Genomic DNA, 12,572 nt, shown 5'->3' with positions numbered 1-12,572 from the left:
AAAATGAATCAACACAATGAATGAAAATGAAGCGGATGACCAACATGCTGCCATGCGCCCCCGCACGCGTCTGTTTTCCTCGTCTACCGCCTCCAAACAGGCAGGAAGAGGGTTCACGTTCAGCGCCAACGGCATGAACGGAGTGAGCCCTTTTGTCAGTCACACTGCCTCTTTGTCTCGGTGGGTGGAGGCGGGGCCGCTAGCATGCACACAGAGTGCAGAAGACTGTAGCCTTGTGAGGAGGAATGCAAGGTAACGGAGGAGAAATGGTATTTTTTCATTGTGCTTTTCTCAAAAGTCATGTTGAAATCTCCCCTGCTTCCTGGTGATCGCCATCGATGTTATTGACTTACTTTTTTACGTCACAGCATATTTTCCATGAAATTAGGCGTTTCCAACAAGTTATTGCAAGAATGCTAGAAAGTGTTGGATTTGCCCCACATCACCTACTTTTGTGGCTTTATGGGTTCACATACCTTTTCCGTGCTCAAAATGCTTTGGAAGGCCTTTTTCCTTCTAATCCCAGTGGTAGATTCCAGATGAATGCACATGGATACCTTCTCTGAACATGATCTCGTTCAAGAAGATCTATTTTTAATGTGTTCACCTGATAATTACTGTGCACCCCTAGTATTGTGCTAAAAAAAGCACCAAAAATGTTATCGGTCATGGAAGGGAGGCGGGTGAGTGGTCCAAAAAAAGGCAAATAACCAAATAAACATTGGTGTGGCTGGAGGGAACCTCCTGATGTCGCGATTTGATCAACTCCGAAAGACGGCTGTGAGTGGTCAGCATCCAGCAGCTTGACTGTATCTACCTCTGCATGCGCTTTATAGGACTGATTGCAAAACTCCTGTGTGTTCCACTTCCTGCAGCGCTGTCTACGATTAACTCATCACTGGCATTCATGCTGGCTGAGCAGCTTGCGTCTCACCACCGTTACAACATCGGTTCTGTTGCAGCTGTATTGTGCAACAGGCGGAACAGGTGCGTCCCATTACATGCGTTCTTAGCGGCCTCTTTTGACCCGTTTTTCTACCTTCAGAATGCACATGTTCATGTCTCAGAAGGACTGTGGATGACGGGCAACACAACGTGCACTTTTCCTTTAGAAGAGGGGTGTCCAAACGTTTTCCACTGGGGGCCACGTTCTGAAAAATGAAAGGATGCAAGGGCCACTTGGATATTTGGGAAAGCAACACATAGAGGTATGCTAAGATGCTACATGTGGCTCAAGAAAAAACTGCATTTCAGCTTTTTAAATGTAGTGAAAAGCTACTAAAAATGATTGTTTTTCCATAATAACGAGTTTATTCTTGTAAAATTGCCACTTTTGTTCTTCATTCGATTATGACTTTTTTTCTTCATATTTTGACTTTATTCCTGTAAAATGACAGACATGAATGCTTTTTCCATATTTGCCAACTATTTCTTTTCAGCTTCCCTCTTAAATGATAACTTTGTATCTTTAGAAAAAAATGTATTTGCTTTATTTCAACGTTGTCACTAAAATGATATTTTTCCTCATTTTACAAGTTTATTCTCATAAAATTGCAACTTTTTTCTCATTAGAAAACTATTTTTTTCTCTTACTATTTTGACTTTACTCTGCTGCTGTTTTTCATTTCTGCTGTTGATTTTTTTCATTTTTGTTCCCAAATATCTCAACTTCCTTCTTGTATATTTTCTTCTCCTAATATTTTGACTTTCTTCTCATGTTATCCATTTTCCCCCAACTTAAGTTTCCAAAAATGACAACTCTATTATTGTTTTTGACTTTAAAAAAAAGCAAAACCTTTTTTCTTGAGTATTTCAACTGCCTGCTACTGCAACGACATTTCTTTCATGCTAATACTTCATTCCTGTGAAATGAGGATGGATTACAGCTCTTCCCTTAAGTTAATTCTACTAATGACTTTCCCATTTTTGCTGCTGTTTTTTTTCTAGTTTTCTTGTTAAATTACATTTTTAGACTGTGCTGCGGGCCGATAAAATCACAGCCGCGGGCCACAAATGGCCCCCGGGCCTCACTATGGAGGCTCCTGCTTGAGAATGTATTTTCTATCATTAATATTCCATTTTCAGGAAATACCAGCTTCTCTCCAATTCTCGCCCGCTTCCAGTTAACGCCAGGTTCTTTTTGCACTTTCGGTACATAAACGGCAACACCTTTACGCTGTGGATACCAAATATTACGTCAAATGTTACATAAAACGACAATTTTATCAAACGTTTTAAAACACTTCCAATCATGCTAGCAAGCCAGCCATGTTTCAAAAGACAAGCCCTTCAGTAGCCTTTTTAGACCTTTTTAGCTGATCTTTCAGGGCACACAGAGCATTGTGTTGTATGCTTATACAAACATGGAACCCACCAAAACAAACATTACACTCCCCTCTTTCATCAAGAAAAAAAAGTTTGTTTCTACCTTTTTGCGTTCTTTAGTCATCAGCAGTAGAACATAGGTACGTTTCAGGGAAATATCAGTTCCTGACTAAAAGCAGCAAACAACTGCACCAACATGAACAACACAAAAAACACAAAAAACGTATAACGGCGTCTTTGGTACTGAATGGGTTAACAGTAAGGGTTTCACATTTTGGGAGTATCAGTCTATCGTCTACCACCTCTGTCCTCCCCACCCCCAGCTCACGGTCCTGATCCCGCCTGGCCCCCCAGGCACTCACCATGATGTAGTGCCGCTGCATCTCCGTCTTCTCGCTGGCCAGCTTCTCACACTCCAGCTTCAGGCTGAACAAGGACACACAAGGACATGCAAATGAGACACTTTCACTGGCGTGTCGCCAAGTATGGTCATTTCACACACGACCCGGCAGGGTGCAACACTCTCTCGCCACAAAGTCATTAGCGGCACAACTGGTCTATGCATTGGGCACACTCATCTGCCATGCGGTTTTTGCGTTTGGAGAGGCTAATCATGCCGCGCTTCTTTTACAAATAATATTCTTGCAAATAAACACAGCTTGTGCAAATAAGACAACACAAGTTACATGAGAAGGTTAGGGCTGTCAAATGATGGAATTTTTTAATCTGATTAATCACTGTTTCAAATTAATTCATCATGGTCAGGACAGGCGTTGAAAAACAGTTTGTCTCAACTAAAATAGCAGGTTCTCCTGCTATCAACAAGTATGACAGGTTAGAGCAAATAAATTACACAAAATTCCCACTTTTCCCTACAAACCTAACAACTGTTCCTGCTGCCACATTTTTCAGCCCATTTCAACCATTCCAAAGTCAAAATGCACAACTCAATCAGGACGTTTAGCATTCCTGGTATATTGCGGTGTCATGCTATGTGATGGCATGCTAGCTGTTAGTATGTTAGCATTGTAGCGTACTTTTATGAATATTTACAGACGCAGACAGCGCCACCATGCTGTGTTGCATGCTAATGCACGGTAATGTTAGCATAGTAGCATTCTCAGCCGTTTCGATCAGTAAAGGTCACAGTAACAATTTATGCTATCAGGTTACGTGTTAGCATGCTAACATTAGCACAGTAGCATTTTCTGCCATTTTTCTGCATATTAACATACACAGACACTTAGCGCTACCATGCTAGGTGTTACATGATAATGTTAGCATTAGCATAGTAGCCTTTTTAGCCGTTTTTATCAGTAAAAATCATAGTAACAATTAGCGCTATCATGTTAAGTGTTTGCATGCGAACATTAGCATAGTAGCATTTTCTGCAATTTTTCTAAGTATTAACATATGCAGACACTTGTGCTACCATGCTAGGTGTTGTATGCTAATGTTAACATGTTAGCTAGCATGTTAACATTAGCATGGTAGCATTTTTAGCTCTTTTAATTAGTATTAACATTGACAGACACTCTATCTATGCTATCATGCCAGGTTATGCGTGTGAAGGTTAGCATGCTAATATGTTAACATTATCACAGTAACATTTTTGCGTTTTCATGAGTACAAACTTATATAAAAACTTAGTGCTATCATGTTAGGTGTTAGCATGCTAACATTAGCACAGTAGCATTTTTTTACATTTTCCTAAGTATAAACATGTGTAGACACTACCATGTGCTACCATGCTATGTCATGCTTTGCAATTGCTTGCTCTACCTTTTTTGGTTGATTTTCCTGTGTTCTAAATGCTCATATTCATTCTGCATTTTGACACTCACGCCTTTCCTGCTCATTTCCGTTTTTCCCTTCATCTCTTCATTCTGCTTAAGCATTTACACGCAGTGTGTCATCCAGTGAGGTGATATATACTTGTAGTAAATGATATTAAGAGTAGGGACTAGGGATGATAAATAGCCTTTTGGCTAATTCTGTCATATTCTGTCATATGTTTATGCCCATACGGGCTGATAATATCGGCCCATCCCTGCTAATATGGCATTAACTCATACCGGAAATGTGAACATGTACCTGTGATACTGGGCCTGGAGGAACTGGAATTCCTCCTTGATCCGGTCCAGCGTTTCCAGGACGGTGAACTTGAAAGACTGGCCAGGTTGCAAGGGGACCTTCATGGGGGGGGCACAGACAGAAAGGCCGACATTTAATTGCATGTGTGTGCATTCAAAGTGTGCGTGCCTTTTCGCTATATAATACAGAGTAAGTGCATGTGCATGGCTCATGCGTGCGTGCGTGCGTGTGAGCGAGTAAGGGAAGATGAAAGTGAGAGGAAAGGTCACTTCCTCTTCCCACACATCATAAAGCTGTGTCCTTTCTCTGTCAGTGTTCTCCTCCTCCTCTAATGACTCTTCTACTTCCCACCCCTCCTCTTCCTCATCTTCCCCTCCCTCCCACTCCCCCACATTAGCGTCCTCCTGCCAGCTTGCTAATGTATTCCAGCCTACAAAGAGCTGCGAAGGGAGGAAATGTCATTAGAATAACTTAGAGGGAATCACGGCACCTGCTAAAAGCTAAAGAAGGAGCAACAAAACAAACATCTCTCAGGGGAACGCACCCCCACCCCACCCCACCCCCACCAGCCTTTCAAGCTACACACACACACACACACCACCTTCACCCACCATACTTGTCCTGAGGCTGGAGGCGGGGGTAAAACTTAATAACAGCGCCACCATGTGGTGTATTTGCCAGAAAAGAAACACGGGCTTTGCGCATGCTTTGACACATTTTCAACCTTTTGTGTGCCGCCAACACAAACAAACAAATACAGCGGTGTGAAAAAGTGTTTGCCCCCTTCCGGATTTATTTTTTTGTTTAATGTTTGTCACACTTAAATGCTTCAAAATGCAGTTTTTAAATGAAACTTTTTATTATTAAGGAAGAAAAAACATCCAAACCTACATGATCCTGCGTGAGGTTGCCCCCTCCAGAAAGAAAGTAATTGAAATCAATCAGTGGGGAAAAGGTTATAAAGCTCTGGGACTCCAGCCAACCACAGTGAGAGCCATGATCCACATGGGACAACCCTCCCAACCAAAGCGACCCCAAGAGTGCAGCAACGACTCATCGGAGAGGTCACAAAAGACCCCACAACAACATCCAAAGAAGTGCAGGCCTCACTTGCCTCAGTTAAGGTCAGTGTTCATGACTCCACCATAAGAAAGACACTGGCCACAAACAGCTCCAAGACCAAAAACAACATTAAGGCTCATCTCAATTTTGCCAGAAAACATCTTGATGATCCCCAAGACCTTTGGGAAAATACTGAAAAGTTGAACTTTTAGGAAGGTGTGTGTCTCTCAGAAAAAGAACATGATATCAACAGTAAAATCTGGTGGTGGTAGTGTGATGGTCTTCAGGACCTGGAAGACTTGCTGTGATAAATGGAAGCATGAATTGTGCTGAAGGAGAATGTTGGTGACCTCAAGCTGAAAGCAACTTGGGTTCTGCAGCAGGACAATGATCCAAAACACGAACAGTCGGATGTTGGATTGGCTTGAATGGGTTGACAAAAGTGCAAAGGCTGGAAAATTGAAAAATGGCCCATTCGTTTTGTATGGGAAAAATGTTGTGAAATTTGGGGAAATCTGGGACTGTTTTGAAATGTCTGAATGGATCAATAACTATTCCCCAACGAGCTGAACGATTCCATGCTGGACTGGTTTGAATCAACTGGAAAATGAACGCTGAAGCAGTCACACAATAAATGACGGCTGAGTGTTACGGCAACACTGGAAACAATCATCTGAGATTTCAAGAATAAAGTTGTACTTTTATAAGAGTATGAGAATAAAGAGTTAAAAGTATGAGAATAAAGTGTTACATATATGAGAATAAAGTGTTAAATGTATGAGAATAAAGAGTTAAATGTATGAGAATAAAGTGTTAAATAAATGAGAATAAAGTGTTAAATGTATGAGAATAAAGTGTTAAATGTATGAGAATAACGTGTTAAATGTATGAGAATAAAGTGTTAAATGTATGAGAATAAAGTGTTAAATAAATGACAATAAAGTGTTAAATGTATGAGAATAAAGTGTTAAATGTATGAGAATAAAGAGTTAAAAGTATGAGAATAAAGTGTTAAATAAATGAGAATAAAGTGTTAAATGTATGAGAATAAAGTGTTACATGTATGAGAATAAAGTGTTAAATAAATGAGAATAAAGTGTTACATGTATGAGAATAAAGAGTTAAATGTATGAGAATAAAGTGTTAAATGTATGAGAATAAAGTGTTAAATAAATGAGAATAAAGTGTTAAATGTATGAGAATAAAGTGTTAAATGTATGAGAATAAAGTGTTAAATAAATGACAATAAAGTGTTAAATGTATGAGAATAAAGTGTTAAATGTATGAGAATAAAGTGTTAAATAAATGAGAATAAAGTGTTAAATAAATGAGAATAAAGTGTTAAATGTATGAGAATAAAGTGTTAAATGTATGAGAATAAAGTGTTAAATGTATGAGAATAAAGAGTTAAATGTATGAGAATAGAGTTAAATGTATGAGAATAAAGAGTTAAATGTATGAGAATAAAGTGTTACATGTATGAGAATAAAGAGTGAAATGTATGAGAATAAAGTGTTAAATGTATGAGAATAAAGTGTTAAATGTATGAGAATAAAGTGTTAATATTAGGAGAATAAAGAGTTAATGTATGAGAATAAAGAGTTAAATGTATGAGAATAAAGTGTTAATATTAGGAGAATAAAGAGTTAAATGTATGAGAATAAAGAGTTAAATGTATGAGAATAAAGAGTTAAATGTATGAGAATAAAGTGTTAAATGTATGAGAATAAAGTGTTAAATAAATGAGAATAAAGTGTTAAATGTATGAGAATAAAGTGTTAAATGTATGAGAATAAAGAGTTAAATGTATGAGAATAGAGTTAAATGTATGAGAATAAAGAGTTAAATGTATGAGAATAAAGTGTTACATGTATGAGAATAAAGAGTGAAATGTATGAGAATAAAGTGTTAAATGTATGAGAATAAAGTGTTACATGTATGAGAATAAAGTGTTAATATTAGGAGAATAAAGTGTTAAATGTATGAGAATAAAGTGTTAAATGTATGAGAATAAAGAGTTAAATGTATGAGAATAAAGAGTTAAATGTATGAGAATAAACTGTTACATGTATGAGAATAAAGAGTTAAATGTATGAGAATAAAGTGTTACATGTATGAGAATAAAGAGTTAAATGTATGAGAATAAAGTGTTACATGTATGAGAATAAAGTGTAAACTCTGTTCTCGGAAATTTACAACTTTTATTTTCATAAATTTAGGACTTTTTTTTCCTAAATTTACAACTTTATTCTCAAAATGTCTGATTATTTTAACAGTCTGTCGAAACAGGCATTGCCTGAGACAGCTAAGAAAAGGAAGGGCTTATGTGACCTTTGGCCTTGAGCAAAGGTAATATTCCAACTTTTTTTCTCATGAATGTATTACTTTTTTCTCACAAAAGTACGACTTTATTCTCGTAAATGTACGACTTTTTTTATGACTTCATTCTGGTCAATTGGCGACTTTAGTCTCGACATCTCAAATGCTAATTATTTTTTCAATGTGGTCCCTGCAGCATCGGAGCAGCGTGGTGGCGTCTGGAACCAATGAAGTGCCACAAACGAGGGACGACGGGACACCAATGCAGTAAACGTCAAGGACTGATCTCGTTTTATCCTTCAATCACGTAAACAACAATGTAAGCAAATCAACAAGTCGCCCCAAACACACAAATCTGTCCATCCCAACTCAGCGGCACAGAGCAAAAGGCAACACGCTAACGCTGAGCTACAAGGTTGGCGGTTTCAGTGGCGAGCTTCATTAGTCTAGACAAGCACAATTCAATTAGATTTCAATTAGTCCGCCGGTGGAGGTCAGAGACGTGGTGGGTTCCTCCAGTAATTAATCCGCAGGGCCGAGCTGAGCCGAGCTAAAGTGAGCGGAAGCAAGACAGCAAGGGGATGTCTACATGGGCACCATGCACGCTAACTCTGTGTGTGTTTGGGCAGGCGGGGGTGCGGGGATTCTGACAACAGATCCCCACTGACCTTGATTTACACAGCAGACCCTATGGGGAGGGGGGGTGCTCAGAGTGTGCGGTACGGCAGCAGAGTTGATAGCGATCTAGCACATATGACCATGACATCACTGACTACTTTTTGGAAGGTGTTTGTCCCATTACATTCCATCATTTCTTACAGTATCAACAGTGAAATATGGTGGTGGTAGTGTGATGGTCTGGCGCTGTTTTGCTGCTTCAGGACCTGAAAGACTTGCCGTGCGGATGTTGCTGACAGGTCCGCCCCGCCCAAAGGCAGCCGCAAGCCCTGATGTGCAGCTCTACGCATGCAAAGTGCAAATGAATTGCTCTTCACCACAAGGGTGTGCTCTCACGAACCACAGTGAGTCACAAACACAGCATCATCTGTTATTCGCTGTTCAACTGTGCTCATTCTAAAAGGTTGTCAATAGCCAACGTGCGATGGGAGAACTTTGAGAGGCGCTGGCCGACATAAAACATGACTTATTTTATTTTGATGAAATGATGGACAATTTTAAATGAACAAACCAAGAATCAAGTTTATTTGTAGTTCTAAATGTAATTTAGGTGTTGTTACTCCCTTTCTTTGTCTCTCTACCAGGTTATGCTATTTTCTTACAGCATCATACGCATATTCTATGCAAATGACACAATGACGTCCTCTCGCGACATCTAGGACAACCGACAGCTACTTTTCTTACTGGAGAGTTGGCAACAGTGATGGTGGGGGGGGTAGCGGAAATGTAAAAAAAACGCAGAAATAGCAGCAGGCAGACGCGGTACTAGGCTACTCCTCGGCCTCGCTTTGCCACGCCCAACTGCCAGTATTTCTCAGATGTTGGCTCACACGATGTGAACAGTGTTGTTTCCAGCCACGTCATGAAGCTGATAGGCTGATGCTGTATCCATTAGCTTCACAACAGATATGTGCAAGACATGAGTGATAAATAAATACAGAACAGATCACGGCAAATTTGTAGTGCAATAATCCATAAGAACAAGAATAATTATAATACATAATAAAATAATAAAGCCCAGTCCTGTCAAGTGCAGTCCTTCCACGACAGGAGATATGTGATGTTACACATATCGGTATCGGTATCGGTTGATATCGGAATTGGAAATGGACAATAGGACAATATCGGCGTATCAGTGATTGGCAAAACAGCCAATATCGGACATCCCTGCTTCCATCCATCCATTTTCTATGCCGCTTGTCCTCATTAGGGTCGCGGGGGCATGCTGGAGCCTATCCCAGCTGACTTCGGGCGACAGGCGGGGTACACCTGTGGACAATTTAGAGTCTCCAATGAAGCTAACATGCATGTTTTTGGAATGCGGGAGGAAACCGGAGTACCCAGAAAACCCCCCCACACACGGGGAGAACATGTAAACTCCACACAGAAATGCCCAAGGGAGAATCCAACCCAGGTCTTCCCATCTCCAGGCTGTTACTGTGTTGGCCAACATGCTAACCACTAGACCACCGTGCGGCCCAGACATCCCTACTTGTAACTTTACATTTCGACTTTTAATTAGCAGCCAGTTAACTTAGTGCACTCCAGTTTGCTTCAAGACGCAATGGATCAATAATTAATCAGCATAGTTAATCGACTAATTGATTACATGGGAACCTGTTCCGAATAACACCTTTATGGGGTACAAACAGCAGTTAGAAGAGACAGCTCCATCCTTTGCTGGTGTAAAAAGGCGGCCAGATAGCGAGATTACAATCTTGCTTGAGGTCATTTAAGCGCCGTTAAAGATAAAAGGGACCCGAGGGGGGAAACGTGTACAATATTTACAAAGATGGAGGCGTCGGTGGCGTATGTGGGCCACGGCAAACATTTGTTGTTGAAGTTGAGCACGAGTATGTCGGGTCTCTCCTGTGCTGTGACAGATGGCAGCGCAGACTGTTTGGGGGGTCCGAGAGGCTGTCACCAAGGGCCAAAAAAACAGCCTATCGCCGCCCGTCTTCTCGTGTGTGTGTTTTTGTATAGATGTGTGCTCGGTACTTGTCTGTGTGTGTGTGAGAGCACGAATGCATGCGTCACAGAGGATCCTGATACCGAAAACTGATCCAGTTAATCTAGGCGGTGGATGGGGAGGAGGGGGAGGAAGGGGTCTCACACGTACGCGCACACACACACAACTTGTGGGACAGCAGTGAATCACAATTTGGACGCGCTGGCACGGGCAAAGCAGGGAATTAGGGAGGATTATCTATGGCGAGTCGAGGGAGGGGCGGGGGGAGTAAACAGAAGGAGGGGAGGGGAGGTCTGTTTTGACTTGATCATAAACAGGATGGAGGCAGCGCCCCTCGCCATGACCATCGCCACCTGTGTCAATGTCCCTGCTGTCGTGACGACCTCACCCAAGAATGGTTCAGTAATGCACAAAAATAACAACAACAGGCCTGCAACAGATAAGCACTACAAAGACAGACAGACTGATTGCATGGAATTGACTTATCAAAGTACAATGGAGAGCACTACTTGGCTGCAACCAGCAGAGGCGCTGTTGATTTTGTACAGAACATTCAGAGAGTCCCCAATCCCATTGTAAATAATATTTATAAAACCATATTTATGTCATCAGGCGTCTATTAACTGTATGCATTACTGGAGATATTCTAGTCGCAGGTATGCTGGAGCCTATCCCAGCGGCAGGGTAGACCCTGGAAAGGTCGCCAGCCACATTCACTAGAGATATTCCAAAAATATTCAAACGTTGTGTAAAACATCAAAGCAAACATTCCTTTTTCAAGGGCAATTGATGACAATAAAGGCAAGCGCAACTCACTTGAAACGCTACGCCACAAGCGTCGGGTATATTAGAATAATCACAAATGGTGAAAACTGATGCTACCGTTGCAGTACTTTCTGCTGCAAAAGTGCAGAGACGTCACAGATAACATCCACTGCATTCGTATTTAGTGTAGCATACTTCTAGACTAAGCATAGAGGGGGAAAAGACAAGTCGCATTTATTTACAAATGTATTTCACAAAATTCAACCTCACAATAGCACGTTTTGGCAAAATCGATATTTCCATTTGATGAACTTTTGATCTGATTTGATTATTTTTGCATGAACTTTCCACCTCTCACTGTTTCTTTGAACTTGCTAGCTAGATGTGCTCAGGTCGGCCTGTCCGCGCTCATGGCTGGCTTGTTTCCAATAGCGGGAGTGACGACTGAACAAGTTCCTCGCTCCTGTATCTTAGCACACTGATAGAAGCTTGTTTGTGTCTTCGTTCCTCACACTTCTGGGCAGACAGCGCTTTTGGATAGACTGCCTTCTGTTCAGTGTCGACTCAAAGCTTCGATAATAAAACAGACAAAGGACCACTTGTTTCTGTGGACAATCTTCATTAATAGAAAAAAATTGCCCAAACACACAAACAACAAGAGGCTGAACAGCTATGTTAGAGTAACACATTAACAGCTACTCAACTACACATTAGCCTTAAGGACATACCTGGGAGGCTAACTAAACAATTTGAACATAACAATAAGCCAGCAATCCCAACAAGCAATACCAGTAAGCAAGTTCACTAAGCTCCAAATCTCAGGGCGCCCTCTCGTGGATGTCCACGGAAATGTGCTCTCCTTGGTTTATGTCAATCAGTATGAATTAACAGCTACAAACATGTTCAATTACACGTATATTTTAATATACAGTCGTCCCTCGCTATATCGCAGTTTGAATATCGCTCCCAAACTAGATCACGGTTTTTCACCGTTTCGTGTTTGACTATGGCATATTCCATCCATCCATTTTCTATGCCGCTTATCCTCATTAGGGTTGTGGGTATGCTGGAGCCTATCCCAGCTGACTTTGGGCGACAGGCGGGGTACACCCTGGCCTGGTGTCCAGCCAATGGCAGGGCACATATAGACAAACACTCACATTCATACCTATGGACCATTTAGAGTCTCCAATGAAGCTAACATGCATGTTTTTGGAATGTGGGAGGAAACCAGAGTACCCAGAAAACCCCCCCACACACGGGGAGAACATGCAAACTCCACACAGAAATGCCCAAGGGAGAATCCAACCCAGGTCTTCCCATCTCCAGACTGTGTTGCCAACATGCTAACCACTCAGCC

At 41.1% G+C, this 12,572-nt stretch overlaps 1 protein-coding gene across 7 annotated transcripts in view; it reads right to left on the bottom strand.

Moving 5' to 3' along the window:
• tle2b (TLE family member 2, transcriptional corepressor b) overlaps nucleotides 1–12,572 on the bottom strand; it is a 113,840-nt gene that overhangs the window by 88,578 nt on the left and 12,690 nt on the right. For all 7 annotated transcript variants that reach the window (XM_054789657.1, XM_054789655.1, XM_054789658.1 and 4 more), the window contains 2 exons: nucleotides 4,420–4,517; nucleotides 2,688–2,751 (listed from right to left, as the gene is read on the bottom strand). In XM_054789657.1, the coding sequence (XP_054645632.1) occupies nucleotides 2,688–2,751; nucleotides 4,420–4,517 (162 nt within the window). The remainder of the gene's footprint in view (nucleotides 1–2,687; nucleotides 2,752–4,419; nucleotides 4,518–12,572) is intronic.

The sequence above is a fragment of the Dunckerocampus dactyliophorus genome, chromosome 10 (assembly GCF_027744805.1).
Source record: "Dunckerocampus dactyliophorus isolate RoL2022-P2 chromosome 10, RoL_Ddac_1.1, whole genome shotgun sequence".
Classification (NCBI taxonomy): domain Eukaryota; kingdom Metazoa; phylum Chordata; class Actinopteri; order Syngnathiformes; family Syngnathidae; genus Dunckerocampus; species Dunckerocampus dactyliophorus.
This window is presented reverse-complemented; position numbering and strand designations above follow the sequence as displayed.